The following is a 14,696-nucleotide window of genomic DNA, read 5'->3' on the forward strand; positions in this document are numbered from 1 at the left end:
GAGGCATAACAGCTAGTTTTTTCTCAACTCCAACGGCTCTATTTTTGTCTCTAACGGCTAGATCTTTGTTTCCACGCCATCTAAAGCTATAAAATCAAGAAGAGAGCTAGGAGAGAAGCTAAGAAAGTGGGAGAGAACACATAGGAAAGATTTTTCAAAGGGATTTCTAGAGAAACCTTCCATAAGCACAAAAGGGCCATTTAAAGCAAAAGAGAGTGAAGAAGAGTATCCGAGTGAATCCCAAAGCTTCCTCTCCGACTGTGTGCTGCCTCAGTGATCCTCTACCTCGTGCGAAATCAGAAGAGGGTCAAGTAAAGAAGAAGCCGAGTTCCTTCATCTACAAAATCTGTTTGAAGGCTTCTTCTCTTTACTCTATTTATTTACATTTTTATATCTGCTTGTTTAAGAAGTTTGTATTTATTTTTTTGTTTTAATATCTTGTAACTTGATTCAATCAAGGGGTTAAGGTTTGTTGGTGAGCCAAAGGAAAAACCAACGGTGTAAGGTTGTGGTTGGTGAACCGGAAAAAACCAACTGGATTTGATTGTGAACCCGGAAAAACAATCGGGTGGTTCTAGTCGGTGAGCCTGTGAAAACCGACCGAGTTCGTTGTGATCTCGTGAAAACAACAAGTTAGGTTGTGAGCTTGTAAAACAACCGGCTGTAATCTGAAGGATTATAGTGAAATTCCCAAGAGGTCTTGGGGAGTGGATGTAGGTGCTGGGGTGCACCGAATCACTATATGTTTGTTGTATTTGTGATGCTTTCTGTCATTGTCTAACTTTCTCACTTACTTACTTAGATAAATTGCTTGCTTAACTCTTATCTGCGCATCCTTTAGTTGCGAGCATATTCAATTTACTTAATCAAGTCTCATTCAATAAAACTGCATTAAGACTCATTGTATTGAATTGCATGCTTGGGCAAACTTAGACTAATCTTTTATTGAGTCCGCTGCTTAATAGTTTTAATCTTAATAAGATTAAAATTAAACTGTTGCTAAGTTTAAATTCCACTGTGCATCTATACAACTTAGCATAATTAATTGAAAAGTTTTAGAAGTAGTATAAAAGTTTTAAAAGACCCAATTCACCCCCCATCTTGGGTTGTATCTACTGGGCAACAAAATCACATATGGTTTCAAGAGAAAGCAACCAATCATGCAACAAGAAAGAAGATCTAAAGCACGATTGGACAGAACGGTGGAACCTACAAATCCGTCACCATCTCAACAAGAATCCATTCCATCCTCACCCATTCCGTCACCACTTTCTCCCATTCCTAGACTTATATCGTTCACCACATTGTCCATCCAAATGGTGTCTACCGGTAGAAAGGTAGATTTCCAGTTTTTAGAGCCACATTGGGACAAATCTAAAAGAAATGGGATGGGAGTATATATATGTTCACTGGACCTTCTGACCTACCCCGACATGGTTAAAGAGTTCCATGGCAATTTTAGGCACGGCCTAGCTCAGATTTTGTCAAAGGTCAGGGACGTTCCTATCCTAATTGTTGTGGGATGGGATTCCCAGTTTAGTCCCACATCGGTTAATCAGCGGAAATGTCTGTGCCTTAAATGGGGGGCTCAATAACCTCTTCTTACCGAGGCGCCTTTTGGGGACAAAACCGTGAGGGACGCCCAATCCCTCCGTACGAGCTCCGCGCCTGCGGGTGGGTGCGCACCCCGTGCGAGCTCCGTGCCCACGGGGACCAGAGCGGACAATACCTCGGTGGGGACGCATTCACTTTCCCTGCTCGGCCGGTGTGCGGGCTGTTGCCGGGGTGAAAATTTCGCAACAGATGGCGTTAGAAGGAGGGCCCCGCCCACGCACAGACCTTCCCACTGGGTGGGCTGTGTTGTGGGATGGGGTTCCCAGTTTAGTCCCACATCGGTTAATCAGCGGAAAGGTCTGTGCCTTAAATGGGGGGCTCAATAACCTCTTCTTACCGAGGGGTCTTTTGGGGACAAAACCGTGAGGGACGCCCAAGCCCTCCGTACGAGCTCCGCGCCTGCGGGTGGGTGCACACCCCGTGCGAGCTCTGCGCCCACGGGCCCCAGAGCGGACAATACCTCGGTGGGGACGCATTCGCTTTCCCTGCTCGGCCGGTGTGCGGGCTATTGCCTGGGTGAAAATCCCGCAACACTAATCACAAAAGAAATTTTGGGAAATGCAATTAGGGCACCAACTGATGGAGAGAATTTAGAAGAGCTGGAGGATAGAACTGAAGGACTAAAGTTGATTCTATCCAAGGATGAAGTTGCTAAAGAAGAAGAAATCAAGGCCAATAAACTGAATGTTGAGATGAGGCTACTTCATCACATTATCTGTCGGATTTTGTTCCCCAAAACTGGTTGATTTGATCATGTGTCAGAGAGAGATATACTGGTAATGCATCATCTGCTTAAAGGCCAACCACTAAACCTCCCTGCCATGATGAGGAAGCATATGGCAGATCTTGGATAGAGAAAGGGAGCATCACTCCCTTATGGTATGGTTCTATCTCTTATTTTTATTAGATTTGATTTTAGTGGAAGCTAAAATGGAGCTCAAACACACTGACATTTATAGTGAAAAGTCACTGATAAGAATAGGGTTTGTCAAAGCCAATGACAAGTGGGCACATAAAGGAGAAGACAAGGAAAAAGGAACAAGGACATAGACACAAAGGCCAGCTGATTCAAGACAAACTAGTGCAGGACCTTCACAGAGAGTACCCAGCACTAGTGCGCATGGAGAAAGGCCACCTGCTTAGTCCCTAAGGCTAGAAAGAGACCAACTAAGATTTATAGGAAATCACATACTATAAGGTCTTTTTCATTCTGGAATCTGTTGGGATTAAGTCAATAATCTGACTGTGATGGTGAAAGAAGTGAAGACTGAATTAGAAAGTTTGAGGACACTTGCTGCTGCCCAACAGAGAAGACTTGGTGTTATTGAAGAACATACTAGGCAACAAGGAAATGAACTCCAAGCATCACTACAGCAAGCTAAGGAAAAAGGCTCTCAGCTGACTGCTTCACTCTCCACTATAGATTCTAAAGTTAGTCAACTGCTAGCAGATAGGAAGCCCGATCAGCCTAGACCATCATCTTAGGCCTAGCTCCCTTAGCCTAGATCTATTTGAATGTCAAAAGATCTTCACATCTTTTGTATTTCATTCTAGACAATCATCTACTTGTTATATGAACACTTTGGTTGTAAATTGCACTGTTATCAATGAAATACATGTTTCATTAGCTATGACTTCAGTACAATTATTATATCTTAATTGTCTCCAACTGCCTATATTCAACTGCTCTATTTCTAAAATCAAAAAATCAGATACATTCTCAAAGTCAACATGCTGATAAAATGACCTAATACTTGTTAAAAGAAGCTCTGATACATGTATAATTTAAAAGGTGCTCTGATACATTTAATCTTCTGATACACTTACAAAACAAAAGCTTTGATACAGTAATAAATTAGCTCTGAAACATTCACAACTTGCTTTTGGTATGATAAGCTATGTTGATATATTTAAAAGACCGCTATATCTTTCACTCAAAAAGCTCTAATCTTGTTAAGTCAAATTGCTCTAAAAATGTTGGCACTGAAACTCTATTTCAGTATTAAATTCAATTATTCTCCTTAACTCTTGATGCTTCAATCATGATCTATAAATAGAAAATTTTCTAACCCCTCACCATTTTGTTGATGACAAAAAGGGGGAAGTAAAAGAATTTCATAAATTTTAAATTGGGGAGAAGTAAAAGAATTTCAAGAAAGGGAAAGAAGTACCAGAACTTCAAACAGGGGAGAGACACTGCTTTGAAGACTATCCTATTGAAGAAAATCGATAAATGACAAGAGATAGGGGGAGAAGCATAATTTGATTAATCATAATATAAAGGGGGAGATTCTATCATAAACATATTTTTTTTGAAAGTTTTAAGAATCAATAATGCACATATTATGAATATTTCCTTGCTCTGAATGTTATTGCAAAACATGCTCTCACACTAAACTTTATTGAATATTTTGAACTTTCTAAATATCCTTTTTGCTCTGAACTATATAGCAAAAATACTCTGAAAATTATTGCTAAATTTTTTTAGGCTCAATAGTTTTGTCACCATCAAAAAGGGGGAGATTGTTAATCCTAAAGGATGTATTTTGATGATCACGAAAATAATTGAGTTAAATGTGTACTCTAATGATGTTGGCTCAAATGTGAAGGGATAGATCTCTAGACGAAAGTTGCACCTACAAACTCCAAAGAATCAAGAAAAACAAAATCAAGAAACATGAAAAACTCCGTTTGTAAACTGAGTGAGCCGACCCTTGTGTTTAAAGAGTCGACCCTTATGTAGTTCAAGAGAAACAGAGAAGAAACACCGCCTGGGACCAAGTACATGAGCCGACTCTCGTGCTTGCAGAGGCGATTCAATTTATACATGAGCCGACCCCTGACATTATTGAGTCGACCCTTAGGGGAGCGCAAGTAACCTACGAGCACTAAAGGAATGAGACGACTCTTGTGTTTGATGAGCCGACCCAATATCTATATGTGCCGACTCCCAACATTGTTGAGTCGACCCTTGGGGGAGTGCAGGTAACCTATGAGCACTAAAAGAATGAGGCGACTCTTGTGTTTGATGAGCCGACCCAATATCTACATGAGCCGACTACCAACATTGACGAGTCGACCCTAGAAGCAAACACAGAAACATTATATGGATTGAAGGAAAGAGCCGACTCCTAAAATCAGTGAGCCGTTTTTCTTTGTACACGGGACGACCCCCAAACCTGGTGAGTCGACCCATGGCATCCTGACAGCTCCAACGGCTATTTTATTAGTACTTCTTCTAGGTGAACAACGGATAATTTCTTGGTGTGATGGGTATCCAGTACTTCCTAAAAAGCTTACAGTCCATAAATTCAAAGGAACACCAGAGAAGAAAAGTGAGAAAAGAGAACAACAAAAGAGAGAATCCAAAAAACTCAAAATCCAAGCTTCCAAAGTTCATATCCTCACAAGAGAGCTTTCAAAGAGAAAAACCATTTTGTGAGAAAATCAGTTGGGATATTCCACAGAAAAGTACTGCTGTGCAATCAAGCTTCTCGTCCGCATCCAACGACCATCTTCAAAGCTTCTGATCCATCTTTATTGATTTCACTTATATTTGAAGCTTTGCTTACTTTGTTACAACATTTATTTTCTTGCTTTAAACTTTGTTGTATCAGTGTCCATTAAATCCAAAACTGATAAAGGTTCTTTCAAACCTTAATTGAAAGTTGTTGAATCAGGGGATTCAACAAGGTTAAGGTTGTGGTTGGTGAGCCTGTGAAAACTGACTGGGTTGTTTGGAAACCCAAAAAACAATCGTGTAAGGTTTTGGTTGATGAGCCTGTGAAAACCGACTGGGTTGTTTGTGAACCCGAAAAACAAATGGATAGGTTGTAGTTAGCGATCCTGTGAAAACCGACTAGGTTCGTTGTGATCCCGGAAAAACAGCGAGTTCGGTTGTGAGCTGAAAAAACAGCCGTACTGTGATATGGGTGGTTATAGTAAAATTTTTAAGAGTTTTGGGGAGTGGATGTAGGTGTGGGTTACACCAAACCACTATAAAATTTCTTGTATTTGTGTGTGCTTTTCTCTTTACACTATTGCACTTCAACTTCTGCTTTTATTCATTCACTGCTTAAAGCACATTATATTCTCAAGTTGAAATCATAGTTTATCCGCTGCTTAAAGCATCTTAGGAATGGCAAGTTATTATCAAAAATTTGTTGAAAGATTTTCTTGTATTACTATACCCCTATCTCGTTTGACCCAAAAGTGAGTAAAGTTTGATTGGATGGAAGATTGTGAACAAAGCTTTTAGGAGTTGAAAACACGGCTGGTGACAGCCCAATGTTGACAATTCCATATGGAATAGGAGGTTTCACCATCTACGTGGATGCATCTCATAAGAGACTTGGTTGTATCTTGATGCAGAATGGAAAAGTAATAGCTTATACTTCTAGATAGTTCAAGTCATATTAGCTGAACTACCCTAAAAGTTAGCAAGTGTGGTTTTTTCTCTAAAAATATGGAGGTACTATTTTTATGGAGAGCATTCTGAGGAACTATATCTTTACTCAAAAGGAGATGAACCTGAGGTAAAGAAGATGGTTGGAGCTACTAAAGGATTATGACTTGATTATCAATTATAAGCCAAGAAAGTCAAATGTTGTAGCTGATGCTTGGAGCAAAAAATTTTCGGATGAATTGGTGGTTCTGATTACTACACAAAAATATATTTTATTAGATTTAGAAAGATTTGGGATTGAGGTACGACTATATGATCCTAAGATTCAGCTTGCACTCTCACGTTGCAGCTTACCTTAATTGAGGGAATAAAGTTGTCTTAAAAAGAGGACTCAAAGTTATAGAAGATTAGAGAAGTTGTAGAATCTTGTATCCAATCATAATTTTGGATACATGAGGATAGTTGTTTGAGGCTTGGTAGTAGGGGGTGTATGCCGAAAGTTCCAGAATTAAAAAAGAAATTCTTGATGAGGCTCACAATTCAGGTTATACATTGCACCCAGGAGGCACTAAGATATACCGAGAAAAATTTCTGGTGGACTGGCATGAGAAGAGATATCACTCAATATGTTGCTCAGTGTTTAGTTTGTTAGCAGGTAAAAGCTGAGCATCAAAGATCTACTAGACCATTGTAGTCTCTTCTAAAAATTAAATTGCTAGAAGAGCACTTTAGAAGAGAGAAATAATAGTAGTAGAGAACGAGAGAATAGTTGGTTTGGTGTGGTGAGAATGAGAGAGGAAAGGGGTATTTATAGGACTCCAAATATTTTTTTCCCAAAATACCCCTCAAATTAGCCGTTTTTGGACTGTTGGGAGGGGTATTGTTGCCCAAGAAGACAACCCAAGAGGGAGGGTGATAGAGATCAAGGGGCTGGCCGAATGGTTCAAGCTAATTCCAAAGATCCATTACAAGGAATTGGAGGTCCAATGACTAGAGCAAGGGCAAAACAAATGAAAGAAGCTTTATATGGACTAGTCATGGAAATTCAAGAGAAGGAGGCTGCTCTAGAAGACTCTAAGGCTTCACCAAGATTGATCACTTATCTTTACATAGTAAATGCTGAAGAACAAAGCTTGGAGCCATTAAACAAGGCTGATCCACGTGGAGATGCTATTTAGGCCCATTTTTCGTGGGTACTTTTGGGCTTGAGTCTTGTTGTGTTCCTAATTACTTGTACATGAAGTTTTGACTTGTCAACTCGTTTTTCCTAAGTTATTCATGTACTTCGTAGTTAGGAACCTTGAAAGTTGTGTCATTTATTATTTTGAAGTTGTAACTTGGAAGTTGTGACTTGGAAAACGTTTTTTACTTATTGCCTTGGAAAGGGGATGGTGTCCTTTCCAATAGCTTAGTTTGAAGCCTATATAAAGGCTGCCATATGTAACCAAGGGATTATTATGAATGAATTAAAGTGTTGGCAAGCTTTGCTATGCTCTTTTGTGTTCTTGGATTAGAATACAAAATTCTGACTTATCAAAGGGAGTGATCAACCTTTGTGGCGTCTTCAAGGATTAGGGTTTTAAGGACTTAGTTTCCTTAGAGTTCTAATCTGATCTCCTACAACTTATTTTTCTAGCGATCTCGGGGCAAGTATAGCAAATTGATTCAAGGGTTCCTAGGGCAGGTCTCCTGGTGGGTTCTTGTCATTTGGTATCAGAGCTTTGGTTCTTGAAATCAGGTTACTTATCCTTTATCATCTTTGTTCCTTTGTTCTTATTTTATTTCTTTAAGCTTCTTTGTTCGTTCTCTTATTTCTGTTTTTTTTTTCAGTTCCTTGTGTTTCTTGTTTCCTCTAATCTGTTTTGTTCTTTAATCTTCTGTTACTTAGTTTGATTCAAAAAAAAAAAAAGACAAAAAAAAAACGAAAAAAAAAAAACGAAAAAAAAAGAAAAGAAAAGAAAGAAAGAAAGAAAGAAAGAAAGAAGGTTATTGATTAAGGGGCATTAATTACAAGGCTGTTTCACTTGTTGCAAAGCTGAAGACCCCTTGTTGCAAGGTTGTTTCACTTGTTACAAGACCGTTTTACGTATTACAAGGCTGCTTAGCTTGTTCTTATTTCTCCTTGCTTTCTAGTTGTTTCTATTACATATCCTTTACTTCCTTTTGAAGTCTTCTTATGTTCTTGATGCTTTAAGACAATTTTTCTTGTGAGTACCATTTGCCTCATCGAAGTCCTTAAAATTCTGATTTTCTTGGAGATTTGCCACCATCCATCTGATCGCTCTTTGTGATTTGTTGATTTTGATTCTTTCAAGAACATAAAGAGGGCTGGCTTGAGTGGTAAAAGGCAAGAGTGTGAGTTCATCATCAAGAAAAAGCCATAAAAGAGTGTCCACCCGAGAGAGGAGTGTGTGAGGACCTATTCTGTTTATACTAATCTTTTGATTGCAGCATACAAAGATGAGTAGTGGAGGTAGTGAACAACCAGATGTTGATATGAAGTTATGGATGAAAGCCATTGCTGATCAACTTACTAAGCTTGGTGCACGAATGGATGATTTGGAATCACCAAGCAGAATCAAACCTTTGAGGGGGCAGATGTTTGAAGATGATGAAGAAGATTTAGATTATGAATCTTACTCTAGAAGGGGAAAGAAGGCCGATGATTCAAAAGATAATAATCTGGGCAGCATCAAGATGAAGATTCCTATCTTTCAAGGAAAGAATGATCCCGAACTTTACTTGGAATGGGAGAGAAAAGTTGAACATGTGTTTGATTGTCACAACTATTCAAATGAGAAAAAGGTGAAATTGGCAGCCGTTGAGTTCACGGATTATGCAAGCATATGGTGGGATCAATTGATGATTAGTCGGCGAAGGATTGGAGAAAGGCCAATTCGGTCATGGGAAGATATGAAATTGGTAATGCGCAAGAGATTTGTACCTAGCCATTACTATAGAGATTTACATAGAAAGTTACAAGGGCTGGTTCAAGGCTCCATGAGTGTGGAAGACTATTATAAAGAAATGGAGATGGCAATGATTAAAGCTAATATAGAGGAAGATCGAGAGGCTACCATGGCAAGATTTATTGGAGGCTTAAACAAAGAGGTTGCTGATGTGGTTGAATTGCAACACTATGTGGAGATGGAGGAGCTGTTGCACAAGGCCATCAAAATAGAAAAGCAAATCAAGTCCAAAGGATCCAAATCGGGTTTGGCTTCTAGTTCCACATGGAAGTCTAATTGGAAGGATAACAAATCTGCCTCAAAAACAAAAGAAGATGCAAAGCCAAAAGATTCGGTTGCTATTTCAAAAGGTAAAACCGAAACTAACACTTCTTCTAAATCACGTAATGTTAAGTGTTTTAGGTGCCAAGGATTTGGGCATATTGCTTCCCAATGCCCAAACAAGAGGATTATGATTATGTTGGAGAATGGTGACATTGAAAGTGCTAGTTCAAGTGAGGATGAGATGCCACCCTTAGAAAATTGCAGTGATATTGACATTGAAGAACCTGTACATGGAGATATGTTGGTGACAAGAAGAGCACTAAGCATCCAGCCTAAGGATGATGGTGATAAGGAGCAACGTGAACATATTTTCCATACTAGATGTCATGTGAAGGGAAAGGTATGTACCATGATTATTGATAGCGGAAGCTGCACTAATGTTGCTAGTACTTTGTTAGTAGATAAGCTGGAGTTACCCACCATGAAGCATCCTAATCCATACAAGTTGCAATGGTTAAATGAATGTGGAGAAGTGAGGGTAAACAAGCAAGTGCTCGTTTCATTTTCAATTGGCAAATACACAGATGAGATTCTTTGTGATGTGGCACCAATGCATGCTAGTCATATTTTGCTTGGACGACCATGGCAGTTTGATAGGAAGGTTACACACAATGGATACAAAAACCATTATTCTTTTATGATGAACAACCGCACTGTAGTCCTAACCCCTCTCAAACCTTTGCAAGCTTATGAAGATCAGATTCGGATAGCGAGAGAGTGTAAAAAGAGAGAAGGTGAGTCCGAGAGGAAAAATGCAAATGAAAGGAGTGAGATTGAGAGCAGAGAGAAAAGTATTCAAAAAAAAGAGAAAAGTAAAAAAATGAGTGTGTTTGCTGAAAAAAATGAGGTTAAGAGTGTTATGTTCTCAAGACAGCAACTACTTGTACTTATGTACAAGGATGTTTATCTTTCTACTAACGATCTTAACCCCTCCTTGCCTAGTGTTGTAGTGACTTTATTGCAGGAATTTGAGGACATATTTCCAAAAGAGATTCCTAATGGACTACCACCCTTAAGAGGCATTGAGCATCAAATAGACTTCATGCCCGGTTCTACCATTCCAAACAGACCTGCATATAGAGCTAATCCCGAAGAAACAAAGGAAATCCAAAGGCAAGTGGATGAGCTGGTGAAAAAGGGAATTGTCAGAGAAAGTCTTAGCCCATGTTCGGTTCCTGTCATCCTAGTCCCAAAGAAAGATAGAACATGGCGCATGTGTGTGGATTGCCGAGCCATCAACAAAATAACAGTTAAGTATAGACATCCTATCCCAAGATTAGATGATATGCTTGATGAATTACATGGCTCTTGTTTGTTTTCTAAAATTGATTTGAGAAATGGCTACTATCAAATTCGTATGAAAGAGGGAGATGAATGGAAGACATCATTCAAAACTAAATATGGATTGTATGAGTGGTTAGTGATGCCTTTTGGTTTAACTAATGCACCTAGTACTTTCATGAGATTGATGAATCATGTTTTGCGTGCTTTCATAGGTCAATTTGTGGTAGTTTACTTTGATGATATTTTAGTCTATAGTAAGAACTTGGATGAACATGAACAACATTTGCATGCTGTTTTTAGCAAATTGAGAGAACACCAATTATATGCTAATCTTAAGAAGTGTACATTTTGCATGGAATCTGTTGTATTTCTTGGTTTTGTTGTTAGTTCTCAAGGTATTAGCATGGATGAGGAGAAGGTGAAGGCAATCAGGGACTGGCCTACACCTAAGAATGCGAACGAGGTAAGAAGTTTTCATGGTTTAGCAAGTTTTTATCGAAGGTTTGTTAAAAATTTCAGTTCTATTGCTGCACCTTTAAATGAACTTGTTAAAAAGAATGTTGTTTTTAAGTGGAATGATCAGCATGAACAAGCTTTCACTGATTTGAAAGATAAGCTAACTAATGCACCTTTGTTAAGTTTGCCTAACTTTGATAAAGCTTTTGAAGTTGAATGTGATGCATCCGGAATTGGAATAGGAGCTGTTTTGATGCAAGATTCAAAACCAATTGCTTATTTTAGTGAAAAGCTAAGTGGGGCAGCCTTGAATTATCCAACATATGACAAAGAACTTTATGCATTAGTGAGAACTCTTCAAACATGGCAGCATTACTTGTGGCCGAGGGAATTCATCATTCATTCTGATCATGAGAGCTTGAAGTTCTTGAAATCCCAGGGTAAGCTTAATAAGAGGCATGCTAAGTGGCTGGAGTTCATAGAAACATTTCCTTATTTCATCAAGTACAAACATGGAAAAGAAAATATCGTTGCTGACGCGTTGTCTCGAAGGTATGCTTTACTTACTACCTTGCAAACTAAGTTACTTGGTTTTGAATTGATTAAGGACTTGTATGCCAATGATTCTGATTTCTGCCAAACATGGAATACATGCAAAAAGAGTGCATCTGGTGAGTATTATAGGCATGACGGATTTCTATTTAAGAAAAATCAGTTGTGTGTGCCTATTTGTTCTATCCGTGAATTGCTTGTCAGAGAAACTCATGGGGGTGGTCTGATGGGACATTTTGGTGTGCAAAAGACTTTAGATATCTTGCATGAACATTTTTATTGGCCTAACATGAAGCATGATGTGCAAGCTGTTTATGATAAATGCATTACATGTAGACAAGCGAAATCTAAAGTTTTACCACATGGCTTGTATACACCTTTACCCGTGCCTAACCAACCTTGGATTGATATTTCTATGGATTTTGTTTTAGGATTACCAAGGTCTCAAAGTGGAAAGGACAGCATATTTGTTGTTGTTGATAGATTTAGCAAAATGGCTCATTTCAGCATGTTCTAAAACCAATGATGCAATACATATTGCTGACTTGTTCTTTAAAGACATAGTTCGTTTGCATGGTTTGCCTAAGACAATTGTTAGTGATAGAGATGTGAAGTTCCTAAGTCATTTTTGGCGCACCTTGTGGAATAAATTAGGAACTAAACTCTAATTTTCTACTGTTGCACATCCTCAAACGGATGGACAAACTGAAGTAGTTAATAGGACACTCACTACTTTGTTACGTACCATCATTCAAAAGAACTTAAGGCAATGGGAAAAATGTTTACCGCACATTGAGTTTGCATACAACAGAACTGTTCATTCTTCTACTTCATTTTCACCTTTTGAAGTTGTCTATAGCTTTAATCCTTTAACTCCCTTGGATATTCTATCTTTGCCTACTAAAGAACGTGCTAATCTTGATGGAAAGCAAAAGGCAGAATTTGTGAAGGATTTACATGCCAAGGTTCGGGCTAACATTGAAAAGAAGAATGAGCAATATGCTAAGCAAGCCAACAAAGGACGTGTAAAGATTGTTTTTGAACCTGGTGATTGGGTCTGAGTGCATATGAGGAAAGAACGGTTTCTAACACAACGAAAATCCAAACTACAGCCTAGAGGAGATGGACCTTTTCAAGTCTTAGAGAGGATCAATGACAACGCCTACAAGCTGGATTTGCCAAGCAACTATAGTAATATTAGTGCTACTTTTAATGTTGCTGATTTATCCTTATTTGATGTAGGTGATTCGAGGACGAATCCTTTCGAGGAGGGAGGGAATGATAGAGATCAAGGGGCTGGCCGAATGGTTCAAGCTAATTCCAAAGATCCATTACAAGGAATTGGAGGTCCAATGACTAGAGCAAGGGCAAAACAAATGAAAGAAGCTTTATATGGACTAGTCATGGAAATTCAAGAGAAGGAGGCTGCTCTAGAAGACTCTAAGGCTTCACCAAGATTGATCACTTATCTTTACATAGTAAATGCTGAAGAACAAAGCTTGGAGCCATTAAACAAGGCTGATCCACGTGGAGATGCTATTTAGGCCCATTTTTCGTGGGTACTTTTGGGCTTGAGTCTTGTTGTGTTCCTAATTACTTGTACATGAAGTTTTGACTTGTCAACTCGTTTTTCCTAAGTTATTCATGTACTTCGTAGTTAGGAACCTTGAAAGTTGTGTCATTTATTATTTTGAAGTTGTAACTTGGAAGTTGTGACTTGGAAAACGTTTTTTACTTATTGCCTTGGAAAGGGGATGGTGTCCTTTCCAATAGCTTAGTTTGAAGCCTATATAAAGGCTGCCATATGTAACCAAGGGATTATTATGAATGAATTAAAGTGTTGGCAAGCTTTGCTATGCTCTTTTGTGTTCTTGGATTAGAATACAAAATTCTGACTTATCAAAGGGAGTGATCAACCTTTGTGGCGTCTTCAAGGATTAGGGTTTTAAGGACTTAGTTTCCTTAGAGTTCTAATCTGATCTCCTACAACTTATTTTTCTAGCGATCTCGGGGCAAGTATAGCAAATTGATTCAAGGGTTCCTAGGGCAGGTCTCCTGGTGGGTTCTTGTCAGGGGGTGAATTGGGTTATGACTTAAATCTCGACTAATTAAAAAACTATGTTTAATGATTAACTAATTCTATTTCAAGTATTCAGGTTAGGCAATTTAAATGCAGTGAATGAGTAGAGAAAGTGTAAGAGACAAAGCAGCAACCAGCACAAACACAAGCAGTTTTATAGTGGTTCGGAGCTAACCCTTGCTCCTACGTCCACTTCCTAAGCTACACTTGGGAGTTCACTATAATCCCTTGGATTACAGCCGGTTGTTTTACAAGCTCACAACCCAACTTGTTGTTTTACGAAATCATAACGAACTCGGTCGGTTTTCACAGGCTCACCGACTAGAACCACCCGATTGTTTTTCCGGGATCACAATCGAACCCTTACACCATTGGTTTTACCCTCGGCTCACCAACAAACCTTACAACTCTTGATTCAATCCTCTGATTGAATCAAGTAAGAAAATAGTTTGGGAAAATTACACGGAAAGCTTCTTAATAAGCAAATATTAAATAATATGAAAAGAGTGAAGTTAGAAGCCCTCAAACAGATTTTGAAAGTGGAAGAAGGGGCTTCTCGAATTCAGAGTCTCCTCTTTGAATGCGCTAAAGACTTGATGTCAGAAGGAGAGCCTTGAATGCGAAGGAAAGAGAATGTAGGATGGAGTTCAATGCGCTTCTTCCTTCTTTTCCTTGTATTTACTCTTGAGAGCCTTTGGTAGGTGGAAATCACTTTTTCTTTGAATGGAATCTCTCTCTTAATGTCTATTACTGTTCACTCTGGCTATTTAAGCAGTCCACTTTGAAAACTAGCCGTTAGACACCAATTTGTGGCCGTTCTGCACAATCTGCAATTCCTGACAATGTGTCCGTTGGGATCGGAGTCGACTCGCTCGATCTGGAGTCGACTCGGCTGTTGCTGGAGTCGACTCATGCTTCACTGGAGACGACTCACCTACTGTTCAGGATTTGAATTAAAGTGCTGTCCCGTTCTGGAGTCGACTCGGCCAAACTTGGAGTCGACTCGCCAGTA

The 14,696-nt window shown here is 39.0% G+C and overlaps 1 protein-coding gene across 1 annotated transcript; it reads left to right on the plus strand.

Moving 5' to 3' along the window:
• Positions 1–8,617: 8,617 nt before the first annotated feature.
• LOC120108725 lies at positions 8,618–12,665 on the plus strand. Its single transcript, XM_039122409.1, has 3 exons — positions 8,618–11,059; positions 11,180–11,604; positions 12,464–12,665. The coding sequence occupies exons 1-3, from the start codon at positions 8,618–8,620 to the stop codon at positions 12,663–12,665; spliced, it is 3,069 nt and encodes a 1,022-aa protein (XP_038978337.1).
• The last annotated feature ends 2,031 nt before the right edge of the window (positions 12,666–14,696 follow it).

The sequence above is a fragment of the Phoenix dactylifera genome, unplaced genomic scaffold (genome assembly GCF_009389715.1).
Source record: "Phoenix dactylifera cultivar Barhee BC4 unplaced genomic scaffold, palm_55x_up_171113_PBpolish2nd_filt_p 001516F, whole genome shotgun sequence".
Lineage (NCBI taxonomy): Eukaryota > Viridiplantae > Streptophyta > Magnoliopsida > Arecales > Arecaceae > Phoenix > Phoenix dactylifera.